Consider the following 21,765-nt stretch of genomic DNA (forward strand, 5'->3'; position numbering starts at 1 on the left):
ACTCCATACGGCGGAGGTAATATTAAAGCTTAATTATACGCGATTAAGTCCCGTAAATAATAACTAGAAAAATCGTTCAACTGTTTAACTTATTCTTGCAAAAAAAAACAACGGGGGTTCCTCCGGGAATGCCGGCAGAAGTGAAAACTCAACGACATTGTAACTCAAAATATTAATAACAGCGCCATCTAGTGCAAAATGTCTGCAGCACTATGTATAATTGAGGTTAACGTCATCTAGCGTTATTTCGTCGCATTACTTGAAACCCCTAAGCACATCACTGTGAGTACTACAGTTATATTAATACCAGTTTGAGGGAAACTCACTATGGCATTTAAATAAAAAAAGAAAAACATTATGACATTGTTCGTCACACGTGACGTCACGCAAGCGCCCTGCGCCGCCTAAACGAAACAGCAGGCTCACAGGCATACATTTTCGCCGCGCGGTAGAAAGAGAGGGTTACGCCTTACACTGTCTCGAGTTTAACATTTTTTCCCCACCTCTCAAAAAGTGCACAGCGCCGCTAAAGAAGTTTTTACTTCAAAAATCACATTCAAACAGATTTTGCAATATTATAGACATTATAGTTCTCACGGCTAGCGGCTGTTACATTATAGTGGTTATTTATAACAAATGGTGCAAAAGGTCCAATACAAATAAAACCATGAATTCATTCATCATAATCATTTAATCATACTTTAATAAATAACTATCACTGTTCAATGTCCATTGATATCTTATGCGTAGGTACAATATAAAAAACTTCAAGACCATAGCCAAATGACGTGATTTCAAAATATATGGCATCGACAAGATAATTAGATATACAGCTTGAAATATATGATATCTCAGCAAATGTAGGTAGTTATGCGAAACAGCGTATACATTGTACAGGTCACAATGTAATATTTTAGTAAGTAAAACCCACTTAATATGATACCTACTATATTTTTATTACAAACTGATGTAAAGAGACCTACGGGTCCAAGGTGAATTTCGCTGGTTCAATAATAGTCTATTCACTTTAATACCTACCCATTAAACCTTAGGTGGAAAATGTTTAAATGCAACCGTAAGCAGAGTGCCGTCTTACATAAGCATCTGTACCAGGGTCACCAGGGATGTTGCGAATATTCGCATCCGCATCCGCGGAACTTCCGCATTATTTTCAAAATCCGCATCCGCATGAAATCGATGCGGAGCTTAATGTGGATGTCGAACAAGTCGGTACAGGAAAGTCTTAGAGCCGGCGGTAATTTCGTCATTACCTAAAACGAAATTGTCTAGATCCAGAAAAGTCCAAGTTACTGATTATTACAAATAACTCGCCTATATTCTTGCTCAAATACGAAACGTTTCGTTTTTTTTAAATAAAAATGACTAAAATGTAACATTTGACGTCTTTTTAAGTACCTAAATATACGCATCCCCATCCGCGGATGTCAAAAAAATCTGCATCCGCAACATCCCAGATCTATACTTTACAACGCGCACGTGAACGTCTACGCACAAGCATCTGGTGTGCACAAAACTTAATACTGAACCAGTGAACTCTATAATAAACTACAAACTGTAGTTGTAATAAATAATTAAGCGGGTTTTATAATGTATGTAGTAAGTAATATTGCAATATTAACTCTATGCGATGGGCAAAAAGTCACACGAACCTCAATAACTTTAGCTTAAGCTCTTTACTATGTACATTGTGTTATTATGCATTAATATTTAAATTGTAAATATGATACAGCAGTCCGCGCGACTTAAACGTAAGTGCATTACAGTATAATAAATACACTATTTTTCTCAAACAAGATAATTATTCTTTAGATTCTTAAGTACAGCGAGAATACACAATAAAAGACGCATTTTTATATGCTGTTCTTCTTTTATTAAATGTCACTATTTGGTCATTGATGCTGAAAAATCGATTAAAATTGACAGTTTTCCTAACATTTATCGTTACGTGCCGTTTCCAAGCAAATTGAACGGTAATCGCTGTTGTCTACAACACGATACATTTCGTACAGAAATGTCACATATTCATTACACCATTATTGCACATCGTCTGGTGAGCCACTGCTGTTTTATTAACTAAAGCAAGACGATGTGTAGCGAGCTGCAAAATTGCATGTACACATGTCTTTATTAGGGTCCAATTAATGTTGCAGCGTGTACCATCGTCCACACTGTTAACTGACAATTCGTAATCCTTATTGCAAAGACATAAGATCCACGGATGGACAGTAACAATTCTGTTGTTACTAAAAGCAACACACTAAGACAAAAGACCTTATCTCTTTACTTTTAAGGTTCAGAATTGCATCTTTTGTTGACGATGGCAATTTTCCGTCTCCTGTCTAGCCATCAGTCCAAACTATATCCTAGTAGACGTGAACTATCTTTAAACTGCGCGCATATCTTATATAGGTACCTACAGTAAAAGAAGACCAAAGTATGTATTAATACTATTAATAGTACTCGGCCGTTTATTGTTGTCCCACTTGCACCTTAAGGGACCCGCGAAGATTACCGACTATTACTCTTGATTTATTATTCTTGTTTCACTTTAATCTTATAGAAGTAACGCACACAAACACCGTAAAAGTATTGGTTATTGTAGTGTTTGTGTGCACGAGTGAAGATTACTTTAGATGTGAATGTAGCTTGCGAGGGCCCGCAGTTTAAATATGGTTTATGTCTATAATGTACAAGCTTGCGTGCTTACAAGTACTAGCTGCCATTACTTATTACTATCGTCGTCAGATGCGCGGGCGGTTTATTAATTGACATAAAATACTTACTACACTAGCATAACAGAAAAAGAGTTAGTGTTAATAATTTCAGTTATCTATACGTACTCAAGAGTACCAAATTTTTCATAAATATCGCTGGGAGCGTTTCCTTCAGGAGTGTAATATTGGGTATATTCGGTGCCACATTTTCGTTGGTTTTCCTAAAATGTACGGTCAGTTCTGACGACACTGTTATGTGTTATCATTATAAAAGAGATCTTAATGCCACGCTAAATTGAACTCAATTGTCCTAACAATAGTGATGATAATCGCCGCGCGCGCACCTGACAGCGTCCACTTATTTGGTACTAAAGACTAGATCTCATAAACTGTACAATACGCCGTAACATCTATTATAAGTATTATAGTTATGGCGGACAGAGGCGGGTTGCGACCAATGTACATTGTACAACTATTGATTTAGGCCAGCGGTTACTTACCTTTTATGCGAGGGACTTTAGTAAAAAAAATCGTGTTCCCTTTAAATTTTAAAGTGGTGAAAATTAGAGAAACTCAAGTGTTTTTATTACTAAAAAGGTTTTCCTACCCGTCTAGCTATCACGCTACGCCAAAGGTTCGGAAACGCCTGCCTTGGGTAAAATTGGACACCCATAAAAAAAACCAGTCAGATTTTTATACAAATATTTTTGGGAATAGAATATCCCTGCTTGGGGGGAAGTTTTTGACCAATTTTAGTTTGACCGAATACATTTTTTTTACCAAAACCATTAAAGCTTATTTTAACTTTTTTTTAAAGGCATCGCGGAGGTGCCTTTGGAAAATGCGATAACAAATGCTTTTGACAGCATCTAGGCAAATATTGTTCGGAATTATGAAACCATTATGTCTAAATCTCACTAAAAGCATTATTTTATCCGCCAAGTGCGTAAAACAAAAGCGTCATACTTAACTAATATGTATAAGTATAATGGTCAGGCGGTCCAAGGTTAATACAAGTGTGAAAGAGTGCAAGGTTATAAAAGCTTACATGACACTAGATGAGATCTCTTTACAGCACAGGCAAAATTGGTTCGGACGCAAAAATATCTCGAAAAATATAAAAATTGAGGTACGTTTGTATTGTGTACAGATACTCAAAATATTAGACCTGTTCATCCCGATACAATGGCGATGTAAGTATTTAAAGCAATATTTGACATATGCAAAATTGTATTAAAGACAGCCTAATTTATCAAAGAATATGAGCAGTATCCACAAAATGAACCTTATGTTAACAGATTTACGCTTGAGTTTCCATTGCATTACATTACATGTGTTCTAGTCAAGTATCATACAATAGTGCCACTATAAAAAGGAGCCATCAAAATTCTAAACGTGGATGTTTTAACAAATGTATATTTTTGAATGTTTCGGCTTTTTCTAGTGACACAGCACAGACTATAATAATTTATATAAGCAACAGCGGTTGTAACATAAAAACATTGTGCGACAAGGTAAGTTAGACTATAGGTAAATAAACACTTAACGTTGTTCTATACATTTTTACACAATTATACACTGACGTACAGTGACGCAAAAATATCGGACATAATATTGTGTCATATATTTATGCGCCCTCCGTTCTACAAGATATTGCTGGTGCTTACCTACTACTTTCAGCAATATAAATATTTATACACTTTAGAATCTTATCACTAAGGATTAAACTACAAAATTGTATAACATATTTAGATGTTGAGTGTACTGACACTAAACTTGCTTAATAAAAATACTCAGAATGCGGTTTCCATCAAGAACGTAAAGGAAACAAAGGTGTTTCACTTTTCAACTCTATTTCAATGTGATCACGGATTAAAATGGCGATCGCTCTCTGCAAAGGAAGTTCTTATCTCACAGAGAACCAACTAGTTATCTCTCAAGAAACACTGAGTCACAACCCTGATCGCTGTACTAATAGCAACACTCTTAACTATGTGTGTACCTTATGTCTTTGCAATAAGGCTTACTATTGTGAGTTGACAGTGTGGACGATGGTATGTCATATGTTTGCTGTTTGTAAGTTTTGTAACTGACTTGTCAATGCAGCATTAACACATTCAACACCAAGAACCCGACTGTCGGGTACACTGTTCGTAGCGACTACGCGCTACATACGACGAAACCGTGGCTACGCGCTACGAGCGTAACCCGTAGCACTTAGTGGTATTGAATGTGTTAAGGTCGGTGCTATACGCTTAACATTTGAAAAATTAGTGATAAAAATGACTTAATATGAAACAAACATAACTAAATGTCCTAATGAGTATCACAATAAAAAAAACTTAAAAATACCTATAATACATATCACGCTTTTTTCAACATACATTTCACGATTTCTAACGCCTGGCCAAGAGAAAGAGCCAGTTACGCAAGAGCTCCAAAATATTAAATAATTTAAATTCACTTACATAAGCGATAGTCATTTTTTAGACTTACAGCACGATTTTATTTTCCCTTCAAAACATATGTATAAAATTGCATTTAGCCCCACAACTCACAATGTATGGGTGCCTGTCATTGGAGCGCGATTATACTAACGTAACAGTGTCAATAAGTAAGATAATAGAACTCACAACAATGAACGTAGAACAATTCTGAATATATTTACTGACTAAAGCAACGCGGAATTTGCATCAAACATTGCATTTAATTTACAATTTACACGTACATATTTACATCTCTAGTAAATACAATAGGGCGTGAACTAACCAATCAAATTTTCAAGTGACATAAGTATGAGAAACAAAGACGGTGATTGTTTCAATAGAATGTGCAAAATCATGTTTGATCTATCTACACACGTGACACTCGCTGTCAGCTCGTTTCATAAACCCACACTTTCATTATGTAGCAGTCACATATGCTACAAATATAATTATGTAGGTACTCATATCAATTGCAAAATTTGAGAGTTAAATTAACAGCCTTGGAAACTGGTGTCTGGCGCGGAAACTAAAAACTCCAATAAATTTTCTTAACAGCGCGCTCAGAAATCCATGTGAAACAGACAAAGAAAATAAACATTTACGTTTAAGTTTTCCATAGATATTCCGTCACAGCCTTATGCGTCATGCAGGTGTATTTGACCGCCTGATGTATTTAAGAACTTCCCTGACCGTTGTCTTAACTCCCTACAATATTTTACTCTCCCGATTAGTATTGCATCGTTCACACAGTTAACTAACCTTTCGAGAACCTTATTGCAACGAGATAAGGTTTTTTAAAGGTTAGTTAAGGGTGTTGCTGTTAGTACAAAAAAATTAGTAATAAAACGTTATCACTTCAAGAATAAACGCCAGTACAGGGCCGCGATTCCACCAGATATGTGCGAGGGTGCGTAGCGAGAGATGAGTTAAGAACCAATAAAATAATATTCACTAGAGCTGCTCTGAGCGATGGTATAGGAATTGAAGAGATTCTATTGGCTCTTAACAAACTCATCCCTCGCTACGCATCCTCGCACGTCTCTGGTGGAAACGCAGTCTAAAAGGAGCTTTCTCTAAACGTCCCGTTGACGCCGTACGCTAGAGATAATATTGCTATTATAATATGATAAATTGATAATGTGATGTTGTACGTACAGTATGGCGTCAAGGGGAGAATTTACCCTAAAACCGATGTTTTTATGGACATCCTTGAGATCCTATGTATTAGAAGTCTTAAATAATTCACTGTTAAGCTACGGTCGTAGCCGTCCATAGCACGGATTTCCCGGTATGTAGCGAAAACGCTTCATACCGCGACACGACTTCCATAGCATTATTCAGTAACATTAGCAGCTCCGATGGGGTTCTTTAATTAAGCATTGATAAAGCATTTAAGTTTCTAGTGTGGTTACATAGCAAACGTCATACGAGCATTAGCGTGTTTCTGCTTCAGGCCACAGCTCTAAATTATTAGAGTTTTAAACTAAATTCCTAGTATAGTCGCGGTGAGCTAACTTGCCGCTCACTATAATCAGTTCTTGCATTTTCCATAGCATTCTTCTGGAGCGCCAACGGCCCGCGTTAGCTTCTTTCTATCCAGGCCACAGCTTCAATATAAACTAAGCATTGATAATTACATTGACGTACATAAATTCCCTACTGTTGTGGCAAGCTAACCTGCCTCTCACTACGGTCCGTCCTCGCTTCTTCTGTGGCATTTTTCTGTAACGCAGCCAGCGCCCTGCTCGCGTTAGCCTGCTCCTCCCGCCTCCAGGCCACGGTCCCTCGAGGGGCGTACGAGCTCTCCTCGAAGCCCGAGCGGAGCCCTAGGATGATGCTGAGGGCCGAGGCGTCCTGTCCGTGGCATCCCGAGTAACGGTATTGCGGCTTCTTGTCGAAACGGCAACCGCCTGCTGCTTGTGCACCTGTGACAAATTCTATTGTTATGAAACAATTTGAGCACGAAGTCGTATTGGCAGGGTCACCATGTGATGTAAAATCGTGAAAGAAACGACTTTTGAGCATAGATGTATTCTGTCGAAATTTACGAAATGGGCTTCTTAAACTAAGTAAGAAAGTGAGTGTTCTTGCCACTTACGCTACAATGGTTTATTGTAATTAACGACTGACATTTGAAACAAGATTGATCACTATAAAGTTACATGACTGAAAGGCCAAACGGCGTGTTTGGACCACTGTAGGTGCTCCCGTTACTCGTTGCCTAAACAATAACAGTACCAACACTGGGAATTCCCTAATTGTATGCCTTATGCCGTTGCGGTAAGGTTCACGTTTAGTTAACAATCGACGTATGCGTACCTATAGGCATGATGCAGTCCTGCGTGAGTGCGCACTGCACCCACGGCCGCATCACCTCCTTGACCGCCGGTGTGTCTGCTACCAACAACCTGCAAACAACGACAATTGATTCATTTAGCTGTTGAAAAGCATCTGTGAAGAAAATGGAATAAAAAATTAGCACATTTTTAGTACAATCAGCAAATAAAAAGGCCTACAAATTACCTACATGTCGGTGCCGTGACCAGGATATCTGGTTCGGGTGTCTTTAAAAATTATACGTAAAAGTAGACGTTATAAGCATATTATAAGCAGCAAAGATGATAGATACTAAATGATGAGTGTTATATTAGTTTAAGCATCTCCACAAAAAGAAAATCTTCTAGAGCTGCATTCAGGTAGTGAAACATTCGCGGATTAGTAAATAACCGGACTGCTGCACGTCGAGGGTACGCCAGCACGCCAGAGTATAATGAAGGCCGGCAGCTCTAATTGGACGAGGCGAAGATAACAACTACTAGATGTCGTAAGACATACTCGTATGCACATACCTTGTGAGCTCCAACATCTGCACAAAGAGGAAGTCATCTAGCGCCGCGTTTAAGTAATGAAACATGCGCGGATGAGTGAATGACGTCACAGCGGCGCGTCTAGGGTACGCCAGGACGCCAGAGTGCGCCGCTCGCGTCCATAATGCGGTGAGAGAGGCTGGGGAGCCCGTCCAACGCTGGTTAGGTTCCGCGTAGATGACACCGCCTACGCGGGATAAGGCGTGCTGTGGACAAAAGAAATATTGTTAGAAACGGCAATACGTATTAACCTTTCATATATGTGTGGCGGTCAATAAGTAGAACATAAAAAATCGTTTTCGATAAAATGCAAAACAATTACTAAATTCGGTTAGGAAGGAACCTTATTATACACTGACAAGATGTCATATTCATACCATCGTCGATAAAGCCTGCAAATTAAAAATTGCAGATGAAACATTAGGTCGATTTCTCACATAAATTATTATCCCGTTTTATTTTTAAATCCTGAATAACACTACGGGTAAAAATTGCATATGAAAGCTTACTGATGACGTTGACGACTATAATGTTAACGTTTATTTACAATGTGTTGGCTTTCGAGTGTGGGCGAATCAACTTTGAGAGCGACATTAATCTGGCAACGACATTTAAATTTCATTTATAAATAATATATTACTTTTTTATTTGATGATATGAGTTAAACCAAGCGATTTTCTCTCTGATAGACCTAAAATTTAGACAAATATTAAATTGGAAACGAATTCTTGGTAACTCCAGAGACATTTTTGGTAACGCCAAAGACGGAAAAGTCTCGGTCTAAATGTCGATTCGCCCGTGTACAAAGTGTAAACTTAAATCGATAATACTGGTTGAATTAACACTTAATTTTCCAAACAAGGATTTACACTACAGGATTACCTTAGTTCGGTGAACACCATACAAGCGACTAGCTTCCTATTACAAATAGGCACGTATTTAACCGGTCAACTAATTAATCGAATTTGGGTAGTTTAAAAAAATAGAAATGGGTACTAAAATTAATAGTTTGGCAACAAAAACGGAGCCTCAAAATATATCAATATGAGTTGTATTTTAATGCCGTTACAGCTTTTGATTATTTTTAGGCAGGTACCAAGTATTTATTTGGCAACTGAATTATTATATTGGAGACCATTTATGAAGCACATTTTAAAAAGAAAACGGCTATCTATTAATTCAAAAATGAAGTTCTTTTAAAATATTTTGTTACACGGTCAGCCTAACACGCTCCTCCTCGCTTTGCTCGTCGTCGCACCTATCTGTTGACTCTAGCAGAACACAGTGGTAACTATTGAAATTAGTAATTAAATATTTCAAGATCTAATGGTATAATGGCCATTAGGTGTTTCATGCTTAGAAATTTCGACTATAAGTATACTGACCATTACGTATTGGTAGATTAATTTGAGGTGTTTTGTGTAAAAAGTGGCCAATATTCATTAAATTTAACTGCTTTCGTGTTAAAATACTACCTAGCTGAAACGTCGTGCTCAGTTATGACTATAGTTGATTACTTAGGTGTGAACAACTAGATGACAACTAAATTTTATGATCGCTTTACGATATTAGTTGCCAATTTATTATTTTAGTCGCCAACCTATCACTTTAAGTTCCCTATAATTTTTTTGGGTGGCTTGATTTTGCTGCCGTTTTTTAAATAATATGATGCTTATATTTGAGGCTAATATATATTTTTTGGCGCTAAAATATTAATGCACAGCCAACTTATATTATTATATGCCCAATGAAAGTTCCTGTTTAATATTTTAGTTGCCCGGTTAATAATAAGCCTTACAAATATTGGCTTACCAGAAATGTGACTTCAATAGTCAATAAAATAGATTGGTACCACAAGTCGTAAAAATAAAAGATTGTGTTTGGATAGTTAAGATATATATACTACTTTTTTTTAAGAATAATAGTTTAATTTTTCTTACGCACAACAGAGTACTTTTACTTAGTAAGCTGATGCAAATAAAATAAACCTTGTAACCTGCAATTTACATAAACTTGAAGGTTGGCTCGTTGCAACTACAAAGACTATATTGATTTCTAATTCCACTTAGACCAGGTACCTACAACTGCTGAGACATTTCTGGTCTCTGGCATCGTATCTCTCCAACGGATGGACCGATTTCGATGCGGTTTTCTTACGTGAAAGCGAATTTACTTGCAGTAGTTGTTAGCTGTGTTTGATTAGAAATACATAGATCCAGCAGAATGAAGACTATACGCTCTTTTCCAAAATGATGTAATGCGTTTGAGGCATGAAATGGAGTTTTATTGGCATATAGAGTATAAAGTTTTTTTTTTAATTTTGAATTGAAGAGTTATTCGTGGCGCATTGGAACCCGGTCGCCAAATTTCTGCCCTCCTAAGCTAAAAAGCGGTATTTGCATTAAATTTTCATTGAAAATACGTCCTTTTAGCTTTAAGGAGGGAAGGACGTATTTTCAATGAAAATTTTATGCAAATACCGCTTTTTAGCTTAGGAGGGCAGAATGACCCGTTTCTCCATTCCTTAAAAGGTTTTTGAGTTGAATGAAAACGATGCCAACTCAAAATATCCCATTGACATTGTCTGTTTTACCAAGTACTTACGTACATGGGTCGTACTACTTAAGTATATGATAAGATAAGATAAGATAAGATAATATTTATTCATTAAAACTTATGCTAATTTGATTTATACAATGGTAATTATACAATTTATACTTAAATACTAGTAATTCATGGATTCAGGTTAAGATAGGTACAGATCAATTTAACAATATTAATACCGATACAAATATGTATTTTCTAAACTCTAATGGAAATTTGAACAATACCTAAACTAAGTAAACATTTACTTGTATCTTAGGTATGCACGTTTTGTAGGTCAGTGTATAAGTGGGGAAGTGCTTACCAAACAAGATGATTATTTATTTATAATAACAATAAACTATATGACTATGACTATATTCTACTCTTTAGAACGTTAAGTGGTGACATACTTAGCAATTAGTTTGTACAACACACATATAAATCTTTCTTAACTTCTATGTGACTATTTCTAGTAGTCTTTCTGTGTCCTCGTACGCCTTGCCAATGAGCAACGTTTGTACCGCTTTTATGCAGACTTTACTGGGCATTGGGTAAATATTCAATAGGAGATTGAATTTATTGTAAAGGAAAGAGCCGAGGAAACAAAAAAACTTACGTGTGTTTGCGGTGCGGAATGAATCTTTGGTGCAAATTATGTCAGCACGTCGCTTGCCAGATAAGATCTGGGGGTTATAGGGTATGAGTGAATGTTTTTTTACTACAGTGTTCAAGACGAATAACTGTCGAACGCTCAGAACTTTACACTCGGTCAACAATTGAGTCGTAGGATAACGTAAGGGACGGAAAGTGCTAACTTTGAGAACTGCCCTCTGAGCTCTTTCTAAATCGATGATCGTTGTCTTATTTGCTCCTCCCCAGGACGTGATACAATATACTAACAGTGATTGACAAAGTGCAAGATAGACTGATTTAATAAGTGTTTGATCTGCCGCATGTCTTAGGTTCTTAAAGACATAAATTAATTTTCTAACTCTAGATGTCAGAGATTCGATGTGTGCTTTAAAGTTAAGATGCTGATCGATAATAACACCCAGGTACTTAATATTGTTAGTGGTACTGAGTTTTGGGCAGTTATAAGGACAAAGGTTTACACGCGACGTGTCGGGATCTGGACAATTATGTGCTATTAAAGTGTGGATGTTATCGGACGGTTGGGTAGATACATTTGAGGAGAACGTGATATATTTTGTTTTTTCCGTATTTAATGTTAGTGCGTTTGTTTTTAGCCAGCGGGTAACTAGGTTTAAACTATGCAACAAGACTGATAGAAACTGACGTCACACGGCTTAAAAGTAAACAGTGTCGTCTCGCCGTCTATCGCCCGTCTGCCAGCCTTGGGCGCTCCGATTAAAGAGCGGAACGATAAAACGAAGCGAGATTGTTTCGGCGTCGACCTTTGGTGACTAGGTAATCTAGGTATTAAGCTGTTAAGGACATTTTAGGGCTCATTTAGACGGTGCAAGTTTCATTACAATGCGGTATTTGATCGGTCGGCGGGATGGGGCTAAACCATGGTCAATCTCGAGGACTCGGAAGTTATTCAGCGTTACTAAATAGTGCATCAAGAATTAAGAATTGATGAATGATATTTTTTTCAATAAGTAAGTGATCACTTGATCAGCGTCAGGCAATAGAGGCCGGCATTTCCAAGGGTGTTACATGTAATCATTGCAGGGGTGTCACCAATTAATGTTTGTGTTTTATTGCAGGTCCGTCCAATACCGTATCGTGAGGCCTACTCAGGCGGCATAAACTATTACATTTTCTACTATTACGTTTACAAATTTTCAGTTACCTTCCTTAAACTTCATTAACGGCAGTGACGTGCCGATAATAACATAGCACAACCATGCAGTTATGCACACTCCACTTTGGCTTACATGTGTACCTACTTTGAAACAAAAGAGCATTAGTGTTCTCCTACTTTAGACCGAAGATAGACGAGTTTAGGTTCAAAATTGTTAAGCATCTGTACATAGATTTACAGCTATTTGCTTATAAAGTTGTTTGCGTCAAATGTCATTACTGCAGTGGAAATTCATGTCGATAATTATTAGGTAAGAATCGTGGCGAGTTTAGGGCGTATCGACTGCCCTAGTTACATGGCATGTGACAAAGCTTTACCCACGACGACTTGACGAAGACATGTGCTTTTAAGGCACAGACTAATACATCTGTTTAGCAATTTTTTTAGGCACCAGAAGCACTATCGTTTGTCCATGTCATAGTCTCACTTTTCATTTTTGCCTACTACAAAAAAGTCCTAAGTACAGTCAGCAGCAGAAGTTGCTAGGCGGACGAGTTGTTCAAAATGATCTAGACGCGACTTTATTGTTAAGAGAATAAGAGCGTGTCAAGGTAATTTTGAACACCTCGCCCGCTTAGCAACTTCTGCTGCTGACTGTACCAGGTCAAAACGGTAAGTGACTTGTTGTCCCCACCAAAGCTTGGTGTGCAACAAAGAACCCACCGCCATTTTGGTGTGTTGTCAGTAATGGCGTATTTTATCAACATGATAAGTGTAATAAAATAAGGGGGTGCCAATACCGCTCCTTCTAGCTAGAGTTTGATATTTTTTCCATACAAACGTGAACCACCCTAGCGCACACGTGTTGCACCACTATGATACTTGTTTTTAGGTGATGCGTCACCAGAATAGGTATTTAACGATGGTGAGGTGACAAGTTTCACGTAGACATCGTAGATAGTTGATACCAGCGAATAGTTATAAACGTTATCTTTACTACGTAAACGCGTATAATCTGTGTAATCTCTATACACACTAATGACACGAGTATTTGTTTAGGTCTTATCTCTTTACAGTGGGGTTTACATATAACGACTATACGGACTATAGGTAATACGTACCTATGGGTATGGCCTATCTAATATGTTTGAAGCCACGCCTATGTGTCACAGTAAAATATTTATTGACTCAACCTATGTGTCAGTGTATTTACCTTACGCCATTTCTCATAAGACATCGTTTCATAATTGTAAATTGTTGGTGTAGCTGTAGCCACTAGTTTCTGTGAATGCTATTTTACATCCATTTTTCAGATTTTATAATAAGTGAGCAGCTTTCTCATTCTACCCATGTCGGGCCAATTCGAACGTAGGTACACTGATATCAGAATGACATCTAACTGATATCATTCAGTTATCGTGCACTGCGCTCGTACTTGTCCGTACATGTATAGCGCGGGCGAGACGCTCGGTAAGGGTGGTATTCAAGGTGGTGTTCAATTTCTTTGTCCACTGTGCATTGCCTCTCACTCTCTCATTAAGCAAAATGTGAGACAAAATACACAATGGACAAATAAATTGGACAGGTGGAATACCACCCTAACTAAATAACATGATTGAAATAACATTCCGATGTCAGTGTACGTTCCAAGTTAAATACCAACGGTACCTACACATATAAATTTATAAAGAATTTGGGTCATAATTATGTGAACACACAGTATTCAGTAATAGGTATAGCGCACACAAAACATAGGGGACATAACTGAAATGCGTTTCAAAATATTTACACACAACAGCTATTTCAGCTCCATAAGCCAAATATTTTGAACAACAATGCGTAAGAGGCCAGTTTGAAATGGAAGATAGTTTAGCAATTCACAATACTTATCGCGTCATTAAAGTTAGACCAGTACGGTTACCATCAGTTTGTCACTGACATAAACGCCGTCGAGAACGTAATTTACTTTCTATACATCTCGCTCGCACTCGCATATTAGTGCAAACGGGATGTGTAGAAAGTAAATTACGTTCTCGACGGCGTTTATGTCAGTGACAAACTGATGGTAACCGTACAGTACGGTTACCATAATTACCGTAACGGTTACCGTAATTTACTTTCTATACATCTCGCTCGCACTCGCATATTAGTGCAAACGGGATGTATAGAAAGTAAATTACGTTCTCGACGGCGTTTATATCAGTGACAAACTGATGGTAACCGTACAGTTTGGCACCGACATAAACGCTAGCGTGAAAAAAAAAGCGTGAAAAGCGCTGGTGGCCTAGCGGTAAGAGCGTGCGACTTGCAATCTGGAGGTCGCGGGTTCAAACCCCGGCTCGTACCACTGAGTTTTTCGGAACTTATGTACGAAATGTCATTTGATATTTACCAGTCGCAGTCGCTTTTCGGTGAAGGAAAACATCGTGAGGAAACCGGACTAATCCCAATAAGGCCTATAGTTTACCCTCTGGGTTGGAAGGTCAGATGGCAGTCGCTTTCGTAAAAACTAGTGCCTACGTCAATTCTTGGGATTAGTTGTCAAGCGGACTCCCAGGCTCCCATGAGCTGTGGCAAAATGCCGGGACAACGCGAGGAAGGAGGAGGAGATAAACGCTAGCGTGAACGTAACTTACGCGCGTTGTCTGTCTGAAGGCCTACCGTAACGTGAACATCTAAAAAAGAAAATTTCGTTATATGCCTCTCTATCGCTCGAATATGCAAGAGCGATAGAGGCAGAGATTCTCGATAGGTTTCATATTTAGAGGCAGTTTCCTAAATAGACAATCTGCCACGCGAAGGTCGTAATGTAATGAATGAGACCAAAACGGAACCTAATTGTCAATGCGTGACACCCAGCCGTAGAATAGCCGCGGTAGACGTTAACGGACCTTATTGCAAAGCAATAAGGTAGAGACTATTGCTGGAAGTATGTGCGCTGACGACAGTCAACGTTATTTTATCATTAAATATTCAGATGTTTGTACTTAAATGAAAGTTTAGGACAGAAATAGGGTGTCGTATTCGCTGAGGCTAAATGGGCTTGAGCAGAATGATTGTTTCATAGTTCAAACTTCTTATATTACCGTCCAAATAAGTTCAATATATTATTTTATTTTAATGACACAGGACTTGACAGGAGGGCCTGTCGCCAAGGTCGTAACAACTCCACTCCAACCAATCTCTGTCGTTCATTGATATGCTTAAGTTAAATGTATATAAGCATACCAAAGGTTAAGCGTGGCCCGACACGCACTAGACCGGTTTTTACCATTCCATCCTTTTTGCCGCGAGCTGTGTCTGATCCCATGGCCTCGTTTCCGTCGCATCAAATAATAAACCATTTTGAATCTTCTTACCAACGCGTACGTTCCAAAAATATTCGCAATGTAGGAACTAGTGTCAGTCGAGGCCAGAGTGGCAAAATATAATTTGCATGTGTGTAATTTTCTATCTATTAACATTGATAACACTTAAATGAATAGGTACATATCTTAAAACAAGTGGCTGTGTGAGCTGTACCTGTACACCTCGCGAGAGGACACATAAGCATATTACAATGAGCTTATATGATTCTTGTGAACGTCAAATAAAGCTATTAAATCACACTTGGTTATTAATCATGAGATTATCACAGAGATAAGGTGCGTTTGTCAATTAAGTGCGTTGTATTTTGTTGTCTTTATGCAGTGTAAAAAACCGGGCAAGTGCGAGTCGGACTCGCGCACGAAGGGTTCCGTACCATAATGCAAAAAAAAAAAAACGAAAAAAAAGCAAAAAAAAAAAACGGTCACCCATCCAAGTACTGACCACTCCCGACGTTGCTTAACTTTGGTCAAAAATCACGTTTGTTGTATGGGGGCCCCATTTAAATCTTTATGTTATTCTGTTTTTAGTATTTGTTGTTATAGCGGCAACAGAAATACATCATCTGTGAAAATTTCAACTGTCTAGCTATCACGGTTCGTGAGATACAGCCTGGTGACAGACGGACGGACGGACGGACAGCGAAGTCTTAGTAATAGGGTCCCGTTTTACCCTTTGGGTACGGAACCCTAAAATAGACTACAATCAAAAGTTTACTGGCCTGGGGCCCGTTTCTCAAAAGCTTGTAACTTGTAATACAAGTGGAAGTCCCTTTCTAACAAAAGCTGTCAAAAAGTGACATCCGCTTGTATTACAAGTTACAAGCTTTTGAGAAACGGGCCCCTGGTGGAAACAACATCACGAGTTCACAATGTTATTGAATAGATACCAAAAAGGCGTGGAAATGCCGGGCTAAGGATACTTCGTTTTTTTTACATTAAGGTAATAAACAAACATTCATCATTTATTTTAGTTTATAAGGCAAATAAGCGTTGATGTAATCAGTCTAGAAGCCCGACATTTAGAATAGCTACAAAACAATTTAACATTTTTGAAAAGTGATTTTTACGCTCTCTGTCTCAAGGTTGCTTTTGCAAAAATACAAGGTTCCCGATTTCAAAAATTTGCCAAGTCTACACTTTTGAAAAATGAACTTTACGCGCTATGTGTCAAGGCTGCTTTTGCAAAAATACGAGGTTTAGAGTCAGGCGTGATGTGAAGGTCATTTGGTTACAATGGATTTTATAAATGTGCCCTGCTACACACTCACAGCAACATTTAACTAACCATCGATGGACCTTATGTACTTGCAATAACGTTCACGTATTGTCACTCAACAATGTGGAAGATGGTTCTTACCTATAGTTCGTTTTTTTTAGCATTAGAAATAAGGTAAACAATCTTGATGTGTCTTTTAATTGAAAAACACATTTAAAAAATAAGTTACGGCAAATATGTAACAATTATGAACTGCTTTCATAAGTAATAGTTACTGATTTTTAAAAAGCGTTTTTCAATTAAAAGACGTGTCAAGATCGCTTACCTTCTTTCAAGTTCTTTCTAATGCTAAAAAAACGAACTATAATTGACGAATTTAATGAAGAACAAGAGATAATGATCATGTGTGAATAGGTATATGTATGTACACGTGTAGTTACTACGTTAATACGTTGAGGTAAATTAGTTAAAACTGTCCTGGCAAGAGTAGCAATAAGTTTCGCAGTTCTAAGCAATCAGTAAGGACCAGTATGTCTTTATATAAGTAAATACAATTTATAATAACGACCCTATGTGGTTAACCACACTGATATGGGTTGTAATGAATCTGTTAAACGATTGTATTGTAAACTAACCACTTGTTATTTTATAGCGCTGATAACAACGACAGATACGCAATGCACTTCATATTGCATAAACACAGTACTTGCTTACTTTTTTAATACAATAAAACACAAATAAATATGACTACATCATATTTACTAATATAAGTACATCATATTTGACTAAAATTAAATCTTATCTTATTCCAACAATGTCTACGAATAGTTAACCTATGCAAACGTCTTCCGAAACCCGGAAAATTATGTGAGTAGTGTCCGTCTAAGCTAACTTTGCACTGATTTGAATAGAACAACGTGAGGTGGTGTCTTTATACGTCATATTTTTTATATGAATTTGACATTATTGATGACATAGAAGACAAGTTCAGAGTCAGACCAAGATAACTGTCACTGCAAATGTGATGAAGAGTTATCTTGGTCCGGCTCTAACAAATGTCTGACCATACCGTCTCCACCTGTAGGCCAAGCACATGATTGACGCGACAGTATCTCGCCGCGAGATAGAGTACTCGTCTTTTTCTAACTGTATTAATTAAAGAGGGACGGACAGTCTATCTCGCGGCGAGATACTGTCGCACCAATCATGTGCTAGCCCGGCTAGGCTCAAAAAAAGTTTAAAGCCCTGAAGGCATTGGCTTGACATTGCAAGTCATATCAGCGTGTCACGCGCCAATGTTTTGGCAAAAGAGGACCGCGCGTAAAGTAGCGCAGTATCGAAAGTCGATTTAGTTAAACAATTTTTCATTCCTTTCTTTCAAATACGTCAAAATGACAGATAAAGACAAACAATTCATAGCTAATTCAGGCCAGTAACGCGTTTATGAATAACGCCATTAGATGAGAGAGAAAAATGTTGTCTAACGTAAAGATTCGGTATTCTCATAAGAGAGAGTGAGTTAACCTAATATAGACTGACCTGTATGATGAGCGGGCGATAAGCTGTGATGCTCTCGTCGCTGACGTGAGAAGGGAAAGCCTCCAGGTCGAAGTCGATGACTGCACAGCGCGAGGAGTTGCAGTAGCTCGACACCTGCCGACGATCGTACATTTAGATAGGTTACAATTGGAAAAGAAATAATGAAACTACACACACAACTCACACAAGTGAGAAAGAATGGAGATATAACTTTACGCATGTTTGGCTCGCATATAGCGCGCACTCTGCAGCAAATGAGCTTGCGCCTTCGCAGTGCTTACTCTCTTGATCTGGAAGGACCTTTAGAGAGAAGCGAGGAAGCGAGGGATTGACCACATTTCAACCAAGTAAATTAGAAATGTTAGATAAAATTTGAGATGTTGATCCCACCTGTGTTGAAACCCACCCTCAAGTTCCTGTGAAATGATGAAATTTCACAGGAACTTGAGGGTGGGTTTCTCAAGAGACTAGTTTTAATGTTGGTTGTTGAAAGAAATATTTGGATATTCCGTAATTAAGTAAGTCAGATCAATACAAAAGTTACTCACCACAGCCAATGAGTTGGGTTTTAATCCTAAATTGTACAGCAGTATAGTGTAGGGCAGCCTTGCTGCTGCCCTCACGAAGCTCACAGCCATGGCAGGGTCGTCCCGGACATGTGTCACTATTACCGGCACTGTTGTGTTGTGCCAGGTTTCCACATGCCCCGAGAGACCCAGGATCTTGAGGTAGCGCTCCTCTTCAACCAAGTGGTTCTCTTCCACATCTCGAAGGTTGTCCTGTGGGGAAACAACCTGCTGCATTATAAGAGAGTTCTCTGTAGGTATTATAGAAGACATTTTATAATTATAAACATAAGGATTGTGTCAAAATCTTTGTGTTGTATCAATGTTCACATGAGAGGTTAAGCAACAACTTTGCTCCCTTATAATTCTTATAAAACCAACAACTATTATTTTTTCTTTGTTCATTCATTTCAAGTTTTCATAAAATCCAATAATAAAGTAATAAATGTAATGTAAATTCTATACCTACATTGATATATTTTTTGTATAAACTACAAGCATTTATGTGATAAGACTTTAGTATAAGATTAAAACTAATTGCTATACCTATCCTGTACGGGTTCATGTTTACATATATGTTACCTTGTATACTTATAATGTTGTACATGATTGCAATGATTAAAATAAATATATCTGCACACAGGCAAAAGTTATTAAGCTACATGTAGTACCTGGAAGTCCTTGATGTGCTGGTGCGTCTGCGACACGATATTCTGGATGGACTGCGGCTGCTGCGAGTGGAACACTATCAGGAAGAGACTGGTCGCGAACACCGAGGTCGAGAACAGCAGGAAACTCTTAGTCTTCATCTTGGCCGCTCATTCTACCACTCCCCGGCATTTCCACGAGATCCTTCCCTTCACGAACGACCGCCCACTCATCACACGCACCCCTTCATCCTCAAACCACCACTCAAGTTTCAACTTCTTTGAAAAATAAATCAATATCACTGACAGCCGCTTCCCCGCTCATTTATTTGACAAACTACACACAATATCCACCTCGTATTAAAATCCAAGATTGGAAACATTAAAACCATTCACAGCCATAACCGACTATATATAGTATTGCATATCATATTATATTTTTTTAATATATTTTTTGCAATAGGCAGGCGACTCCTTCCGCAACGGCAAAAAAAGATGACTGATTGATTTGATTGAGTGAATGAATGAAGGAATGATAATTTATATACACCTATACCTAGGGTTGCCATACGTCCCGTATATACGGGACTGTCACCGTATTTAAGTACAAGGCCCCAACGCTGTCTGTTCTCATTGACGGCGCAGCAACTAGCATCACTTCTCTCTCCTAGCTCTTTTAAAAATGCCATTTGTCAAAAAAGGACAACCATACTGTTGACAAGATGAACTTCAAATCAAAGTGTTGCCTTTTTTGGTGCATCCAGGCTGTGTATGTGTGCGTAAAAACGTGTATGTGTGCTCTTTTAGGGATGTGAAAAGTCGATTTTAATCATGTTATATATCGATAAACGCTACACAGCGGAACGAAATAGCTATTAATTGAAGCTTCAATATCTTCGTTAAACATAAACATAATTGAAATGCTAATGAATAATAAATATATTAGAATATATAGTTGGTCAAGCAGATCTTGTCAGTAGAAAAAGGCGGCAAATTTGAAAAATGTAGGCGCGAAGGGATATCGTCTCATAGAAAATTTGAATTTCGCGCCTTTTTCTACTGACAAGATTTGCTTGACCATCTATAATACAATAATTCAATTATTGCGGAACATTTTAGTAGGTATTTATGTATTTTAACTAAATATCTGAACTTTCCCTTCGTTCCCTGCTGGGGCGTGACGATAAAATTGTGATCTGATAACCACAATAAAGAATAAAAGCGTTTTTGTTCATTTTAGGTATCGTTAAACCCTTGAAGTAAAATTAAAATTGCAAGAAATGTCAATAGTTTATGGATAATGGAGTTCACAAAGGAGTTGGGATAATGTTTACTGTGATTTAACTTACAATACTCTCCTAAACAACTGTACAGGTCCAGACCGCGCGAGGCTTTTGGCGGTCGGAGCCCGGGAAGCCGGTTACTGGCTACATGCCCATCCTTCGCCCAATACTGGTACTTTCTTGGATCCGGCCTCCCTTAGACTGGCGACTGGTTTGCGACTCGGGGTTTCGGTGTGTACGCCACACATATGCTCTTGTGGCACGGACGTGGACCGACTGGGACACCACGGATTATCTTGTCAAAAAAGTGCAGGCCGTTTTTCGAGACATGCGTCGCTTAATGACATAGTCCGTCGGTCTCTTGCCACCATCAATGTGCCTGCTCTTCTTGAGCCGACTGGCATTATCAGAGATGATGGCAAGAGGCCCGATGGGGTGTCCTTAGTTCCTTGGAGCTTGGGACGGATGTTAGTGTGGGATGCTACCTGCGTAGACACACTGGCACCGTCCCACCTCCAACGGACTACAGTAAAAGCGGGCGGAGCGGCGGAAAGCGCCGAAATTCTAAAACGTAACAAATATAAGAGCCTCGGTAGAGAGTACCATTTTGTACCATTTGGAGTTGAAACTCTAGGTCCATGGGGTCCCAGCGCGCATAAGTTGTTCGCAGAAATCGCGAAGCGTCTGGTTGACGTAACTGGTGA

General features: G+C 38.4%; 1 protein-coding gene across 2 annotated transcripts; it reads right to left on the minus strand.

The window, feature by feature from the left end:
* Nucleotides 1-672: 672 nt before the first annotated feature.
* Nucleotides 673-20,275, minus strand: LOC134792630 (uncharacterized). Of its 2 annotated transcripts, none has more exons than XM_063763881.1 (6): nt 19,803-20,275; nt 19,114-19,344; nt 18,566-18,679; nt 8,071-8,294; nt 7,541-7,629; nt 673-7,146 (listed from the first exon to the last, which is right to left on the minus strand). In XM_063763881.1, the coding sequence occupies exons 1-6, from the start codon at nt 19,938-19,940 to the stop codon at nt 6,878-6,880; spliced, it is 1,065 nt and encodes a 354-aa protein (XP_063619951.1). In that variant the 5' UTR covers nt 19,941-20,275; the 3' UTR covers nt 673-6,877. The 2 variants fall into 2 exon arrangements, with proteins under 2 accessions (XP_063619951.1, XP_063619950.1); XM_063763880.1 differs by having other exon boundaries at nt 19,114-19,359.
* Nucleotides 20,276-21,765: the final 1,490 nt, after the last annotated feature.

The sequence above is a fragment of the Cydia splendana genome, chromosome 8 (assembly GCF_910591565.1).
Source record: "Cydia splendana chromosome 8, ilCydSple1.2, whole genome shotgun sequence".
In the NCBI taxonomy this organism is placed as follows: Eukaryota; Metazoa; Arthropoda; class Insecta; order Lepidoptera; family Tortricidae; genus Cydia; species Cydia splendana.